Source organism: Balaenoptera physalus, assembly GCF_965194825.1.
Source record: "Balaenoptera physalus genome assembly, chromosome: 7".
NCBI lineage: Eukaryota > Metazoa > Chordata > Mammalia > Artiodactyla > Balaenopteridae > Balaenoptera > Balaenoptera physalus.
In genome coordinates, this window is record NC_138886.1 from 58,449,920 (window position 1) to 58,465,699 (window position 15,780).

Below are 15,780 nucleotides of genomic sequence, written 5' to 3' on the forward strand. Positions count from 1 at the left end.
CCCAGTCCCCTCATATATATATCCTAAAATACGAGCAGCACTTTCATAACCTCCTTACCCAAAACCCCTGTGAGAGTCAAATGAGTCAATGCATTTGAAATCTCTAAAATAGCAGTGGATACTAGTTATTCTCATGATCGACGTGATAAACAGAAATGAAATAAGCCTAGTCATTCCTAAATACTCTACTGACAAAAAGTAATTCCAAATCTGGAAGACCCCTTCCTAATTCCTATATTAAAAAAAATTAACGGAGAGGACAAAAATAATTATTTTTTAACTTCCCAACCATGTACTACCTGCGCCTATATTCTTAAAACAGAGCCATTCCGCAGATGACTTAGGTTTCTCTTCAGCATCAGAGTAATGAAGTGTAGATTCATTAGCACAATCTGCATAGATGTACGATACAAATGAAAAGAAAATCCCAATAACGGAACTAAAGAAAATGGAGATAAAAAGAAACTCATAGAGCTTTCTGAGTCCCTCTTTGATCAGCTTCCTGGGAACAAGAGTAAAGGAAAAAACCAACACAACTAGCCATCCCTTAAAAATGCTTTTTCTCTTTTCTAGGTAAGAAGCACCACAGGTGCAGGCTGAGGCAGGAGCTGGGGAATAACAGATCCCCACACCACTTGCTCTGCTGCATGCAGGAGAGAGATGCCATTTAAATAGAGAGTGGCATGGACATATATATACTACCAAATGTAAAATAGATAGCTAGTGGGAAGCAGCTGCATAGCACAGGGAGATCAGCTCGGTGCTTTGTGACCACCTAGAGGGGTGGGATAGGGAGGGTGGGAGGGAGGGAGACGCAACAGGGAGGAGATATGGGGATATATGTATACGTATAGCTGATTCACTTTGTTATACAGCAGAAATTAACTCACCATTGTAAAGCAATTATACTCCAATAAAGATGTTAAAAAAAAAAGAATTAACTTGAAAACTGAAAGACTGAAAATGTTAGAGAAATTGAGCTAACCCAGTGCTTGATGTTCTGAACAATGTGAGAAAAATGAACTCAACCAATAATCGGATGAGATTTAGCCTTGTTTTTTGTTTTTTTTTAAGATGAGGCATGTATTCTAACCAACTTCCTTCAGTAGTTTAAATAGAATTTCAAGAGCAAAATAAAACAAACACCAGGTGCCCACAGATTAGTCATTAGTGTCTGGGACTGGGGGAGAGAGGAAAGAGAAAGAGAGAGAATGAGAGAGAGAATGAACCAAGAGGGAGGAAAAGGAATCATACTTACTGAGTCAATGTGGGAAATACCATGACAGCTATTCTTTACTGAGGAAAACAGTTTTAATTCTTTAATGTTAGTGCTTCATATGGAACATTTATATTCACTATAATATAATTAAACGCTTATTAGAAAATGTTGGCTAGATGGTATTAACTGATTTTCCTGTGTTTGTTTTTGTTTGTTTTTACTTATTGAAAATATATCTGGTTATTAGATATGGCCTGTTAAAAAAAAAAAAAAGATAACTCACAGCATGGATAAGATGTGAAACTGGAGAATGTTACCATGTGCTGACCGCTGTTTTAAACAAATCGGTAGAGATTTACCTTTGAACATTATACAGAAGAAGCTAAGACAGGACTTAAGCGTAGAGCACAAGTGTGGTGGCAGATGGCAAACCGATAGTACAGGGGAATATCAGTAGTTTCTTCTCTTTACTTTTTAAATTTAGATTTATCTTAGGGGCAGTGATTCTGTGAGCTGCTTCCTCATTTTAAAGGTGCTAAATTGCGCATCTCACAGATAATGAAGTTGTTGTAACATCATCTATATTATTTACAGTTGGAGTTGTCTTGAGTTGCTCCTATTATATAAATCAAACAGCAGATGATACATTTTGGATTTCCATTTAAAAGAACACATTCTTCCTCTTGTTGAAATTTGTAATGCTATTATAGGTCTCGTTTCCATGTATCAAGCACCAATATTTTCTTTTGCTTCACAGAGTGCTGCAAATATATGCAGCTTTCTCATTTGGATATTATTAATTTTTCCATAGATCATATACAAAAGAAATTCCATCTGTGGATAAAAGGATCTATCAATAGTAGTAATAAAATTCATAACAGCAATGATAACTTTAATAGTTCCCAGTATTTATTAGGTATTTTCTTTGTGCCAAACATTCATCTAAAGGCTTTACATGTATTCATTCATTAAATCCTCCTAATAATTCTAGGAAGTAGGTATTACTATTAATTCTGTTGCACAGATGAGGAAACCAAGGCACAGTAACTTGTCCAAATAATCTCTTCAGAAGCAAGATGATTTAATAGGAAAGTAGTTCTTGAAAAATACACAGGCTCTTGTAGGAAGGTACCTCTTCATTATAGAGATGAAGTGAATAAACATATTTATGGTTTGAAGCTAAATATATTCCCCCAAAACTAGAAAAAAATAAAACAAACCCATATTTTACTAAGCTGCCTTTATCAGATTAACAAGCACTGGTGTTAAAAAATGCATATGGCATGAAGCGCTTTATTCTTTGTCATTTCTAACTCTTTTAGATAAAACCATTTAAACCTGGTGCAGTAGGAGAGACACATACCAGCCAATAATTCTATTTGAGTAAACCCTCTGGATTAAATGCGTGGGTTTTTTTTTTTCCCTCAAAAGAGTAATCTCTTAATGTCCAAGATTTAATATTTATCTATGATCCCTGGATTTAGAATCAACCTTCAGAATTTTCAGAGTAGCAGGAAGGATCTTATACATTCTCATTTTAGGAAGAACCAGAACAAAAGACACTAAGTCAGGGGCCCCTAATCTGGAGAATGGGCTTGCAAAGAGATTGTGTGTCTGTGAACTCTATGATATTAGTATACAGATAAAGTGTGTAGGTGCCTTTTCTTTGCAAGTGGGATTTAAAATGTTCATCAGATTCTCAAAAGGAACCAGCTCCCCCCAAAGGGTTAACTGAACTAAGTTACATGCCCAAGGTCACACAGCTGCTAAAACTGGGATTTAGTTTCTGTCTTCTTATTTCATATTCTTCCTAAGATACCTCAAAAAGTAATATTAAACAAATAAAAAAATCCACCTGAAAGCCATTTATATATCGCTTATTCTTTGGAAAAATTCACTTTGACAGAAGTCTAAGAACACAGTTGAAGACCTCTGGCTCTAAGATTTCTATCATAAGTGTTTCACAATGTATATTTCAAAATTCCTAAAAAGGCAGTCTTTGAATTAGGTTGATATGTATAGGCTCGGCCATTATGATTCAAAGGTGGCTACAGTCTTAAGTGACCTATTGGAGAGAAGAGGCTTCTTGATTCTTGAGTCCAACTGACTCATATGTTAAAATTTTGGCTCTGCCAGTAACTAGCTAATGATTATAAACAAGTTACTTGACTTTTTAAAGTTTAACAGTTTCCTTGTCTATTAAATTGGATGATAACAACTAGCTTTTGAGGTTGTTCTGAAAACTATAAATAACAACTATACATGATTTTATACTCTGTATATAAAATCTATGACATGATGCCCAACACATGGTAAATACCAAGACAGTCATATCTATCATAACGTCTTGTCTTTGTTGTCGAATTTAAAAGGAGGGTTTTAAATTTTGCTCTATATTTAGGCCTGGCCAACGATTTTAAAAAATTCCATGTCAACATGACTTTTAAAGTGAAATGTTAATTATAATCCTACTAATAGAAATATAGTACTGGCAGCAGTGAAGAGTAATTCTATTTTACAAAAAAAACAAAACAAAACTTTTTTTATCTAGGACTGTAATAGTTAGATTGAATTTTTGATAGTTACAAGGCAGTACAATTAATAATCTACCACTAATTGATATTCCTGAGTTTATAAGAAGTTGAAGATACATAAAAAGATATTTGAGCTAAGTAGATCACCTGTGAGGGACAGATGTAACATTCTGCAATTGTAGGACTCTGATGCATTTGGGTCACTGATGATTCCCCCTTTTGTGTCACTGCCTCAGAAAAGTTAGGCCATAAAGAGGGAAATGAAATATTTAATATGAAGTTTGTGTTATCCATGATACCAAATGATAAAATGGACTTTTTAGGTAAAAAGGCAAGGCTGGGTGTTCGGATCCATGCTAAGCTACTTAGTTACAGTCACATCCGGTATCAGTAGGAAAGCAGTGTGAGTGATGTGGGCCTATGGAAGCCTGGATCGAGGAATCAGAAGAGCTCAATTCTAATTTAAGCTATATTAATTGTTCACCTTTTACACTGAGAGAGTCAGGGCTGATTCTCTGTTTGAGCTCCAGTGAGTACAGTAAATAAGCTCCAGTGAGTACAGTTGTGAGTACAGTAAATAAGATAGTTGATATGAAAACTACATAGAGCTAACTCTTAGAGAACTCAAAAGTAAAAGATATTAGCACTGGGGAAATTGATACTCAGAAAAGTCAAGGTTACATAGCTACTTAGTGACAGAGCTGTGACCCAAACTTGCTTTTCATCTTTTGGTTTGTCCATTTCTCTTTTCGTACTTTAATAAAAGTATACTTTCTGGACAACTTTGGCATCTATAAGATTAAGCATATTATTTTATATTATTTTATTCACATATAAATATTAGTTTCCATTTAGTCTTCTTTGACAATATTTATCTTAAATCATTAAAATAAATCCCATCATCTCTTTTTTTCAGGAATTACTATTTTCTCTTAAGAACTGCTTAAACATGTTGGGATCCCAACAGTAACTGCATTGGTCAAAAATTCAATTGTATTTTCATACTGCTTACTCTCTAATTCAACAATTGTGATCATTTTGTAATTAGGACTCTCTTGAATTTATTCTGCATTTTCCCCAGCATACATAAAATAATTGTAATTCGGAAACACGTCATGAAGTGTCACTATTTTCAAGGGGTTCAGTAAGCACATTGGTGCCCATACACAATTCCTGATTCTTTTAAGTTTTTCCCTTGTCATCTTTCAGTGGAAGTATGTTAAAAGTTTTGCTCTATTAAACCAAGATAAAGACAACACGAGTCACTGTGGCAACACCCAGTTTTTTCTTTGATGTCATCAGATCACTCTGCAAAGTAATATGAAGAGAGTGATCAGAGCCACTGAGAGAAGAGCAACAACAAAAACACCTCAAATAAAACACTCAACCACAGTCACGTAAGTTATCACCACGGGTAGAACCCAAAACAAGCACGTTACATTTTATAAATTGTGCATGAAGTCACTTAACATTTTAATATACTTTAAAAATCTGGCTCTGTGTTATCAAAGCTCCCTTTATAGGAGAAGCCTCAGTTAGTGCTTCTGTGGTTCCAGTTGCTGGTATTTTTTCTGTGCTTAAGATATAGGATAATTGCTTTTCCCCTTAAATATCTGCTGGCTAGGGCTTAGTCAAAGATAAAATGCTGTTCATGGTTGTAATCTAGATTAAAGCTCTCTGTATGGCCCATAAACTTCAATTAAATGCTTCTAACCTTTTGCATAACACTTAAAATTGAAAAACTTTTGGTTTCTAGGTCACCTCTAGATTTAGGGTGTATTTGTGGGCACAGAGCTATAAAAAGGCAGGTTTTAGTCTGATTCAACTGCTTTGGCTCTTATACTGTAAAAATAGCATAGGAATGAAATGTACATAGTTTCCAACTATCATAATAAAGGTACAAGGAGGAACATTCTTTGTCCTTCGACATACTTTACTGTTAAGATGGTGGAAAATAACAGGTTAAGGAAAATAATGACAAAGCAGGCAAAAGTACAGGGAAGTGGTAGTACTGAATGACCTAATTCTGAGTGGAAACAATGCTACAATACAGCAAAGGCAGAATGACAAGTTCTCTAGCCAAGATCATGCCAACTGGGTTCTCAATTTACATTCATTTATTTTATTTTTATAATTTACCTTCACTAATGACAAAAAGACTTCTCTCCTCTATGTGTGACTTGGTTTAGTTTCTTATTTACTATGGATATGATTTAAGAGGCTTGAGACAAGAAATTGCTACTATAGTTTTTTACATTTTAAGATGGGAAATAGGTAAAATGTAAACCCTATATGCTAATCATCCACATATACCATTAACAGTTTTTAAACAGGACCGCAAAAGAAGCAACTACCTATTTGACACTATCCTGCTTGAACTAGCATTGGTGAAACTTTGATAAAACTGATCAATTTTTTCAATATGGAAAAAAGTTAACTCCTGAACACCTAGCATCTTTAATTGGCTCAAAAAGGGATTAAGACATTTTCCAACATCAAAAGTAAAATCGATTGTGAGACTTTTACAAAATATATCTATGCCACATAATACCATTTTGAGAAAAGGGGACTGAGGTATGGACTTGCTCAAATGCCAAAAGGTCGTTCTTATTCCTCCAAAATTGGAATTCAATGGTGTTGTTGCCTTTGGTGCTGACTGGGAAAGCTTTTAAGCAGAGTCTCACTTTCAAATTAACTTTGGATACTAGGGAGGCAGGTAGGACTTGGTCAGAGTTATGAGATAAAGTGGTGGTCATCATAGATTTCGGAAGCAGAAAAAAGGGAAAGATACTTGAACAACTATAGATGAAAATGTTTCAACTGTAAGGTACTAAAAAGGTCTGGGTCTGAAGCTAGTATTATTTAATGTTTCACAAAACATCTGGAAGAGGGTAAGCAGTGAACTTCCAAGTATGAAAAAGCCACAAAGCTCTTCTGAATGCCAATGAGGATGAATGTGGTATGTGGCAGTTGGTAGTCCAGGTTAGGATTTAAGTGACATTGTAAACTACTTTCTAAGGGCAGCAATCCAATGCACTACCATGGCCATAAAAGGCTAACAAAATGCCGAGTGCTGAACATGAGCTCCTAAGTGTCTTTAATATGCCATGTGAGAAGGATTTATTATTGGAAAGGGGTGAATGGATAATACTCTCATGAATCCCTCAGAGAAGCTAGGTATATTCGAGGAATAATCCTCATCTTCTAGGAGCAATCATTCCTTCTGGAATAAACTCCTTACTACTACAATTGTGAGAGAGATTACCAAGCAGTCCACAAATTAGATGAGCCAGACACTTCTAATGTGCTTAATTTTTATTAGTCATCACATCACCACTCCTAACTTTTTGACTGTTCCTAGTGGTTATCCAGAGTTATTGACAAACAAACCCCTCACCATTTTTAAGTAATAGTCTATGGGCATCTTCTGACAATCACCTGTTTATTCATAACCATCAGCAACCATCAGTAAAATGGGCAACCTCAATTTGCTTCCCCTATATAAACATGAACTGCATTATGAAATCTTTCATCCAGGGTAGAAGCAAGAAGGTAATGAGGAATGCCCTCGTGTTACATGGTGTCAAGGATAGTGTGTGCTCAAGGATCGGTATATTTGTATGAAAAAGAAAAAGTGAGAACAAGCAGTGCCCAAATCTTAAGTAACTGTTTTCATAGATGGCTGAACACCTAGTTAAAACTATATTTTCATGCACAATTTAAACCCATGAAAATAAAGGTATAAATAACATCTGCATTTCCTTACCTTCTATTGCTGATAGGAGAACTCGGGAATGATCATATGCGATTACATTTGCATATCTGTTCTTTGGTTTGTTTACTTCCAAGTTTGAATGTTCCCATGTGAACTGCTGGCCAGGGTCAATTGACTTGAAAAGAAAAATAGCACACATACATAAAATCAATACTGAATAACATCAGATTATAGGCATTTATCACGAGTAACAAACGATTTAAAAAGAAAATTCTGAAGCTACACTTCATCAAGCTGACCCTAGCTGTGAAGCTGAACACTCACATAACCAGCATAAGATGAAACGATTAATCATAGGAAAAAACAGTGATAGTCACCAACACTGCTTCAAATGGAAAAAGGAAATCAATATAGGTGTTCTGTTAATAGTGGAAAGGCAGGTTGGTTTTTTTTTTTTTTTTTTTTTCACTTTTCCATTTCCTTCTCTGCTGCTGTAGTTTACAAGTTATCTTGGTTCAATATTCCTTCCAGTTCTCTAGTTCTGTGTACGTTATTTTATCTTGCTTACCCTTTCCTATGTGGACCTAACCTCGTTCTTTAAGTTGACTGATCATTCACTGGATTCACTAGGCACAGGCGATTCTTTCGTCACCTGCAGGCTTACATCTTGAGGGCAACTTAAAGTTTTGTCTGTTTCTCCAAAACGTACTATGACCACTATCACAAGGCAATTTGTACAATTCAAACAGTTAAGAATAACAGTAAAGAAGGGAGGTCAGTTAAATCAAATAATCTTCTTAGTCAGAATATTAATTTATAATCTAATGCAGATAGGATCTAATCGCTTCTTAATTTATCATTATGTGTTATCATGTTTACAAAGTTTGCTTTTTATTCTTTATTTTAAACTTACTTTTTCTGATTTTTAATGTCTTTCCTTGATGCCTTAGTTCAACCAAAGTTGTTCAATAATCTAAAGTAAATATTTCACAGATATAAAATAATATATAAAGTTCTTTATGGTTAAAGCAGAACCATTATTTTGAGACTGAATTCAGGCTTTGATATAAAACTCTGGGGAACTTTTTAATGTCCTGCAATGTTATGGAAATCAAAATACTTTTTCTTTCATCATAGCATACTGACATTTTTTTAAGACTTATAGTTTCATGGTATATGGAAATATGAGTTCAGTAATTATAGAAACATGATTTTCAATGATCAAAATCAAGTTTTCAGACATAATTAATGATAAATTAGGTTTATATACAGATGAAATTCTTTAAAAAGTAAAAACACTTTCTTATGTTCATAAAATTTTTAAGTTATTTTTGATACCAGATATTTTCCACGCTTTTATGTGGCTATGTAGAACTTGAAAGTAAAATATATCCAACAGCTGTTACAATATTAAGGATGCACACATTTGTGTTAAAATGGATAGAGTTCAGCACGATAATAAAACTCACAAGTGTAAGGAGTCAAGCCTATTAACAGTCATGAATAAGCCTGCAAACATACAAAAATTCTCAGCAGTACAGATTGCAGCTTCTAATTTACTAAGGATTATAAAACCCTTTTTCCTTTCTTAGCCTATGCTAATCTGTATATAAACTAGTCAATCATTGAACAGAACTCAGCAAAATAATTATCCACGTCTTAGAGTCTAAAGAATAATGTAATTAGGGGTCTTTTAGTCTGCTTTTCCAGGGAAGCTCATCATCTCCTCTGCAGAATGTACTCCTCTCCAAGTATGCCATGAGCTAAAGGGAGTTGAAGCATTCAGATGCCTGGGTGGCAGCCCTCAAGTCAACCTTGAGCCTTCTCCACACAAAGCAGCTCCATTCAGTGACCAAGCCTGCCTTAAAAAATTCTCAGATCCGTCCCAAATCTATCATCCCCTAAATCCCCGTCCTTCAGTATCTGATGTCTGATTGGAATCCCTTCTCTAAACTCTCACTCCAATCCATTCTTCATACCAAAGTAGACATTCTAAAGCACAACGCTGGATAGGTTAGGACCCTGTTTAAGAACTTCCACTGGCTCTGGGTGACCTTCAGCTTAAATTCTGGAGTCCTTAGCCAGCATCCTACCTAGACACCTTTAGTCGTCTTTGCATCTACAAAGGCCTCAATAAATGGTTTAACAAATGTTTTTTAAATGAATTGAACTGATGAATAACTGTTGCTGAGAAAAGTTCATAAAGAGAAATCATGGAGTAATTCCTTCTTTTAACATGGGAGTTAGAGAACAGACTTTGGAAACTGCAATGTGCAGTGCATTACTAGTTTAATACTTTAACATTCATTATCATATGGCTTAGTAGTTAACTGCGTGATCCTGAAAGTACAGCTACCACTGATATTCCACTTTACACCGATGAGCATTAGTGAGTACATAAGCTTCCTACACATCATTCTCTAAAATATCCCAAGAAGCTCCTAAGCTCACTGATATACAGTCATTCCTTTGGTGGAAGACCTTACTCCCTCTGATGGCCTTGTTCCTCAGGTTACGATCACTCATATATGTGTAAATGGCATGCATTTAATTAGACTAATGAAACTGCATCGACCAACTCAAAGACACTGTGAACTCATGTTCATTTCCACTCTTGCCACACATTTGCAGCCGTCTGCATGATGTATTTGATACTACATAGAAGAGTTTAAAAACCAGTAATGGAAACATAAGCTTGTATGTCACATATGTTAATATGTTTAGGCTTAAAGTGTGACCCAAGAGATAAAGACCTGCAGGTAATCGGATAATGGTAATAACAGCTGCCAGGTCATTATGCTTTACATGCAGTATCCTGTTTAATTTTCACAAATGTTATGAGGTAGGTATTGTTGTTTTCTCCATTTTGTAGACAAGGAAACTGAAGTAAAGAAAGACTAATTCAATAAATTTTACTGAGGGACTTCTCTGTGGCAGGCATTTTGGTGGTTAAGTAATTTGCTCATACAGCTACCCTCATACATTTACCTTCATACATTTACCCTCAAACCCAGGTTTGGGTGATTTCAAAGCTCACTGATGAGTAACAGCTGGTAATTACTAAGCCACGGTGCTACTTCACTATCCAGAAAGCCATTGCAAAGCGAAGAAGCCCAACCTATGAAACAGACTTCAACATAACTATCCTTTATCTCATCAGTCCAAATGATATTTCTTTCCAACTGATCATCCTGTGTGTATGACCAGGCCACCCAAGATGGCTGTTCTCTTGCTCTCTGTACATCCCCTGCTCGACCACTGTCTGCTTCCCCTACACCCTACTCACAGGACTGACCTTCCTACATACTTGCCCCAGGCCCCGGCTAGTGATGGTTCTACTCTTTAGATCAGAACATCTCCACCTGATAGCTTATCAAAGGGGCGGTGAGGGGCGTGCCCCTCTGCTAGTTTCCCTGGTAACCAACAAAGACAACCTGAAGTCAATTCCCCACGTAACTGGTAACCTCCCCTCCCCCGGTCACGAAGGCTGCCGCCCTGTTCTGCCCGCTGCTGTCTGCTGTCTGATCTTGGTGGGATGTCGCTCCGGGACCTCGCTTCAGACCTGTAAGCTCCCCCATTCATAAAACCACTGACGTCTCTGTCGCCGACTCCGGGCTCTTTCTTCAGTCTTGAAGCTGGGCAAGCACAGGCCTGGCAGGCCCACGGGGGTGCAGCCCAGCAACTGGCGGAGTGGCCAGGAGACTGAGGAAACTCCCGTGAGCGCCGGGATGTCGGGAAGGAAGGCCGGGGAATGGCAAGCTGTAGGGGCCGTCCGCTATCAAGTGGGGCCTGAAAGTTACGGGTGTGATCCCGGGGTGGCCGTGCACTAATGTGGGACCCAAAAGTTGTGGGGATAATCCTGAAAGTTGCGGAGAAATCCCGGGGGGGCCGTCCACTAGTATGCGGGGCCCGGTAGTGGCTGCCTTGATGAATGGGGGCCACCAAGAGAGTTCACAGAACTCTCACAGACACCCCAAGGCTCTTGTGGAGATATTGGCCGCCGTTACAGTGGAAAAACAGTGGCCGCAGCTCGGGCCTGGGAGTTGCTTTTTATATTAAGAAAGGCAAAGAGGCTGAGCTGACAGCTGAGGCGAAGGTTAACTTGAATGTTGATTGATGTTCCTCTGAAAGTGAGCCATGTGAATGTGAGTGAATGATATGTATTACTGTCTATCACTGGTATTTGTTTAAAGTGAATTGGCTATTTAGAAACTGAAAAAAAAATCCCTGAAAATGTCCAAGATGGGACTCTTTTGACATTCTAAAACTGTTTTTTTGCATATGCCCTAAGAGGAAGTTAGCTTTCGAGAGGGAATTGGTATTTCTCTTCTTGTGCCTTTGAGATGTAAATGATCTACCTGGGTTCTCAGGAACTTTAATCATCTGGTCTCTGAGAGTGAAGAAAAAAAACAAAGAGGGCTTTTTAAACTCTAGCAGGAAAACTGAAATCTCTTTGTCAGTATAGATACATGTCTATGTGTACCTTAGAAATATGTCTCTGCCTCTAAATGGCATGGCCAAGATTGGTTTGTGGATGCTCTGTTTAATTGGATTAAGAGAAGCTAAGTGCTTATATAAATTCATTGATATCTCTGTCGCTGACTCTGGGCTCCTTCTTCGGTCTTGGAGCTGGGCAAGTACAGGCCTTGTAGGCCTAAGGGGTGCAGCCCAACACTGTGTCATTCTGGGGCCATTACATAAGAAATCAAGATTTAAAAATGAGGTTGGCTTCCCATGGATGATAAAGCAGATGGGATGCAGCTTACATTTATACTCGTTTTACACGGATCAAACAAACATTGATTAAATAATGCTGACTTGTCTTTGTGCAACACATATCCATCCATCTGTATCTATCTGTCTGGCTGAATGTTTAACAATACACAGCATAGGTCATTATTTTGGAGCTTGTCAGAATGCTGAGAGCAGTAAACTCAGTAAAGAAGAATAACTACTGAAAGTAGATGAGGTATAAGAAGATCTTTTAGATTAAAACAAACTGGTTGAGGAAAATCAAATTTCAATTATCCATGTTAATGAGGCAAAGATATCATGGATGAATAAGACCCTAATATTCAAAACCCAGTGTTTAGGCTTTTCTTAGTGCTAATGAAGACACTGTTGCTTTGCTTCTTTGTTTTCTGGCTTCTCTTGTTGAGAGCTTCTCAAGGAAGAATGGAATGGCCAAAATGGACAAAGAGCAACACAGGTCTTGAGTGATACAGAAGTTGATTTTCAATTCAACCTTATAATTTTGGCCAGCCCATCATAACCATGCATCTTCCTACTGTAAGATTAAGCCGAGGCCACCCCAATATTATTCAAAGCAAGTTGATATAAGCACCCTTGTTCCTAGTGGATTCAATCATTTCTTGCTGTTAGTATTTGGTTTTCCTGAGCTTGACTCTCAGATTATCTCCGCTCATCCTTCTGTGTCTATTTATCCAAACAACATTCACTTGGGATCTACCTCCTTCTTTATCCAAACAACATTCAGTTGGGATATACCTCCTTCTTTATCCAAACAACATTCACTTGGGATCTACCTCCTTCTTTATCCAAACAACATTCACTTGGGATCTACCTCCTTCTTTATCCAAACAACATTCACTTGGGATCTACCTCCTTCTTGTCACTCAATCCAAAATTCGACCCTCTTGAGCCAGAATCCTAACCAGGTCCTCTTCAGCCTCCCCTGAGAATTTTGCAAGTTGGAAATGAAGTAAAGTAGACTTATTCAACCAAAAGTTGATTAATAGACTTTTTAAGAATTTACATGAAATGTGGATGTTACATTGTCACAGAATTTATAAACAAGAATGCTATTTCATAATATTAACTTTTGTTTCTCCAATCAACAATGCCCTTGAAGATGTGCCAGATGAACCCTATGTAGCATCTAAAACTTTACCAAGATGCCATACCATTCTGCACAGCCTCCCCACCTGCACACTTGACACATGACACACTCCCCTTCCTCCCCCCAGTAGCTTTTGACCGAATCACTCTAATGCTAACACATCCTCAACTCCCTGCCTTAGCCTTACTGAGAAAAAGTGACAAAATAAAAGGAAAATCCCCCTGTTAACTTAAAGAAGAAAGGGAAGGCCCTAGCTAAATACTTGCTAATATCAAGTATTTTGCATTTATGTAGTCTTTAACTTGATGGTCTGAAAGTTCTAATTTTTTCTTTAATCAACTGTAACTTTGCCTTAAAATAGGTAAGAAGAAAAAAATAGGTAAGTGGAAATAAAAGCTACGTTTTAACTTATGGATTTACAATTTTGCCCTGTATTCTTGATAAAAAGCTAGAATTAAAATGTAAGTATTTTATATGATAACTAACACTTATGTAACATTTACTTCTCATTTGTATTTCTTTGCTTCACATATCTTAAGCCATTTTATCTTCACACAGACCCTGGAATTAGTTTCCATTATTATCATAATTCTGTAGATGAGGAAACTGAGGTGGAGAGAAGCTAAATTACCTTCTCAGAGCCAGACAGTTACTAGGTAGAGAAGCTAGATTTGGGGCAGAGGTATTCTGTACCCTGCACCCCTCCCCTGCCCCCATTTGAGTGACTAACCACCGTGCTATGCTTCCTGTCTGGCCAAGTTGGAGAAGATCCCTTGACTGTTTCACACATGCCTTTCAGTTGTTCTCCTGAAACACAGTGGGAAAGCTAGGAACAAAAATCTCTATAGTGCTTCTGATCTATATTTACAATTCTAAATTCAAAACAAAAAAGCGCTCATGAATTTGCACATCAGATTACTGTCATTGAGTAAAATTACATCTTGATATGAGACTGACCTTTTTTGACAAAGCTGAAGTCATCATCTTACAGCAAAGCCCTTTAAATATGATTTAAAATTTCAACTTCTCTATCCAGAAGAAAAATATTATTCCCACGTGCAAAACACCATACAAGTTGCTCTGTCTTCCACTTCTCACTCCACCAGTAGAAAACCTCAAAAAATTCCCTTTAGAAACTCATCAAAGAGAAACCACAAAAAAGATATATCCTGTTTTTGTGTGTTTTAAAACAACTAACAAGATTTAATTATATAGAAGTAACAGAGCAGCTACTTGACTAACCAAACTATGGGTCAGACTAAGCATCCTTTATACAGAGAACTGAACTTTCATTGACCTTAACCTCCAGAAAAATACTATCGTTCCACATAGTTCCCCATCAGTAGGCCCATTTGGTCTTCAGTGTGGTTTGCCCCTAGATATTCTCAAGTCCTTTCTGAGGTTTAGAAGAGCAATCTGCCATTGACTGTGTATTTCTGTAATGAAGCCTTTTTAATTTTATTTTTTAATATTAATTCTTTTTTGGCATGTTTTTCTTTTTTTTTTTAACTTGAAGTAAAGTTGATTTACAATGTTTCAGGTATACATCAAACTCATTCAGTTGTACATATGTATATTCCAGATTCAGTTTGTTTTCTATGTCTGTGAGTCTGTTTCTTTTGTAAAGAAGTTCATCAGTATCATATTTTAGATTCCACATATAAGTGATATCATATGATATTTGTCTCTGTCTGACTTACTTCATTTAGTATGATAACTGCTAGGTCCATCCATGTTGCTGCAAATGGCATTATTTCATTCTTTTTTTTTAATGGCTGAGTAGTATTCCATTGTATGTATGTACCACATCTTCTTTATCCATTCATCTGTTGATGAACATTTAGGTTGCTTCCATGTCTTGGCTATTGTAAATAGTGCCACTATGAACACTGGGGTGCATGTATCTTTTCAAATTAGAGTTTTCTCCAGATATATGCCCAGGAGTGGGATTGCTGGATCATATGGCAATTCTAGTTTTAGTTTTTTTAGAAACCTCTATACTGTTTTCCATAGTGGCTGTACCAATTTACATTCTCATCAACAGTGTAGGAGGGTTCCCTTTTCTCCACACCCTCTCCAGCATTTATTATTTGTAAACTTTTTAATGATGGCCATTCTGACGGGTGTGAGGTGATACCTCATTGTAGTTTTGATTTGTATTTCTCTAATAACTAGTGATGTTGAGCATCTTTTCACATTGGCCATCTGTATCTCTTCTTTGGAGAAATGATTTAGGTCTTCTGCCCATTTTTTGATTTGTTTGTTTGTTTTTTTGTTATGGAGTTGTGTGAACTGTTTGTATATTTTGGAAATTAAGTCCTTGTTGTTTGCATCATTTCCAAATACTTTCTCCCAGTCCATAGGTTGTCTTTCCATTTTGTTTATGGTTTCCTTTGCTGGGCAGAAGCTTGTAAGTTTGATTAGTTTGTTTATTTTTGCTTTTATTTCTATT

General features: G+C 36.8%; 1 protein-coding gene across 5 annotated transcripts in view; it reads right to left on the reverse strand.

The window, feature by feature from the left end:
- The window catches only part of PTPRD (protein tyrosine phosphatase receptor type D), a 2,148,784-nt gene that overhangs the window by 66,285 nt on the left and 2,066,719 nt on the right, over positions 1-15,780 (reverse strand). For all 5 annotated transcript variants that reach the window (XM_082470803.1, XM_082470804.1, XM_082470805.1 and 2 more), the window contains one exon: positions 7,520-7,643. In XM_082470803.1, the coding sequence (XP_082326929.1) occupies positions 7,520-7,643 (124 nt within the window). The remainder of the gene's footprint in view (positions 1-7,519; positions 7,644-15,780) is intronic.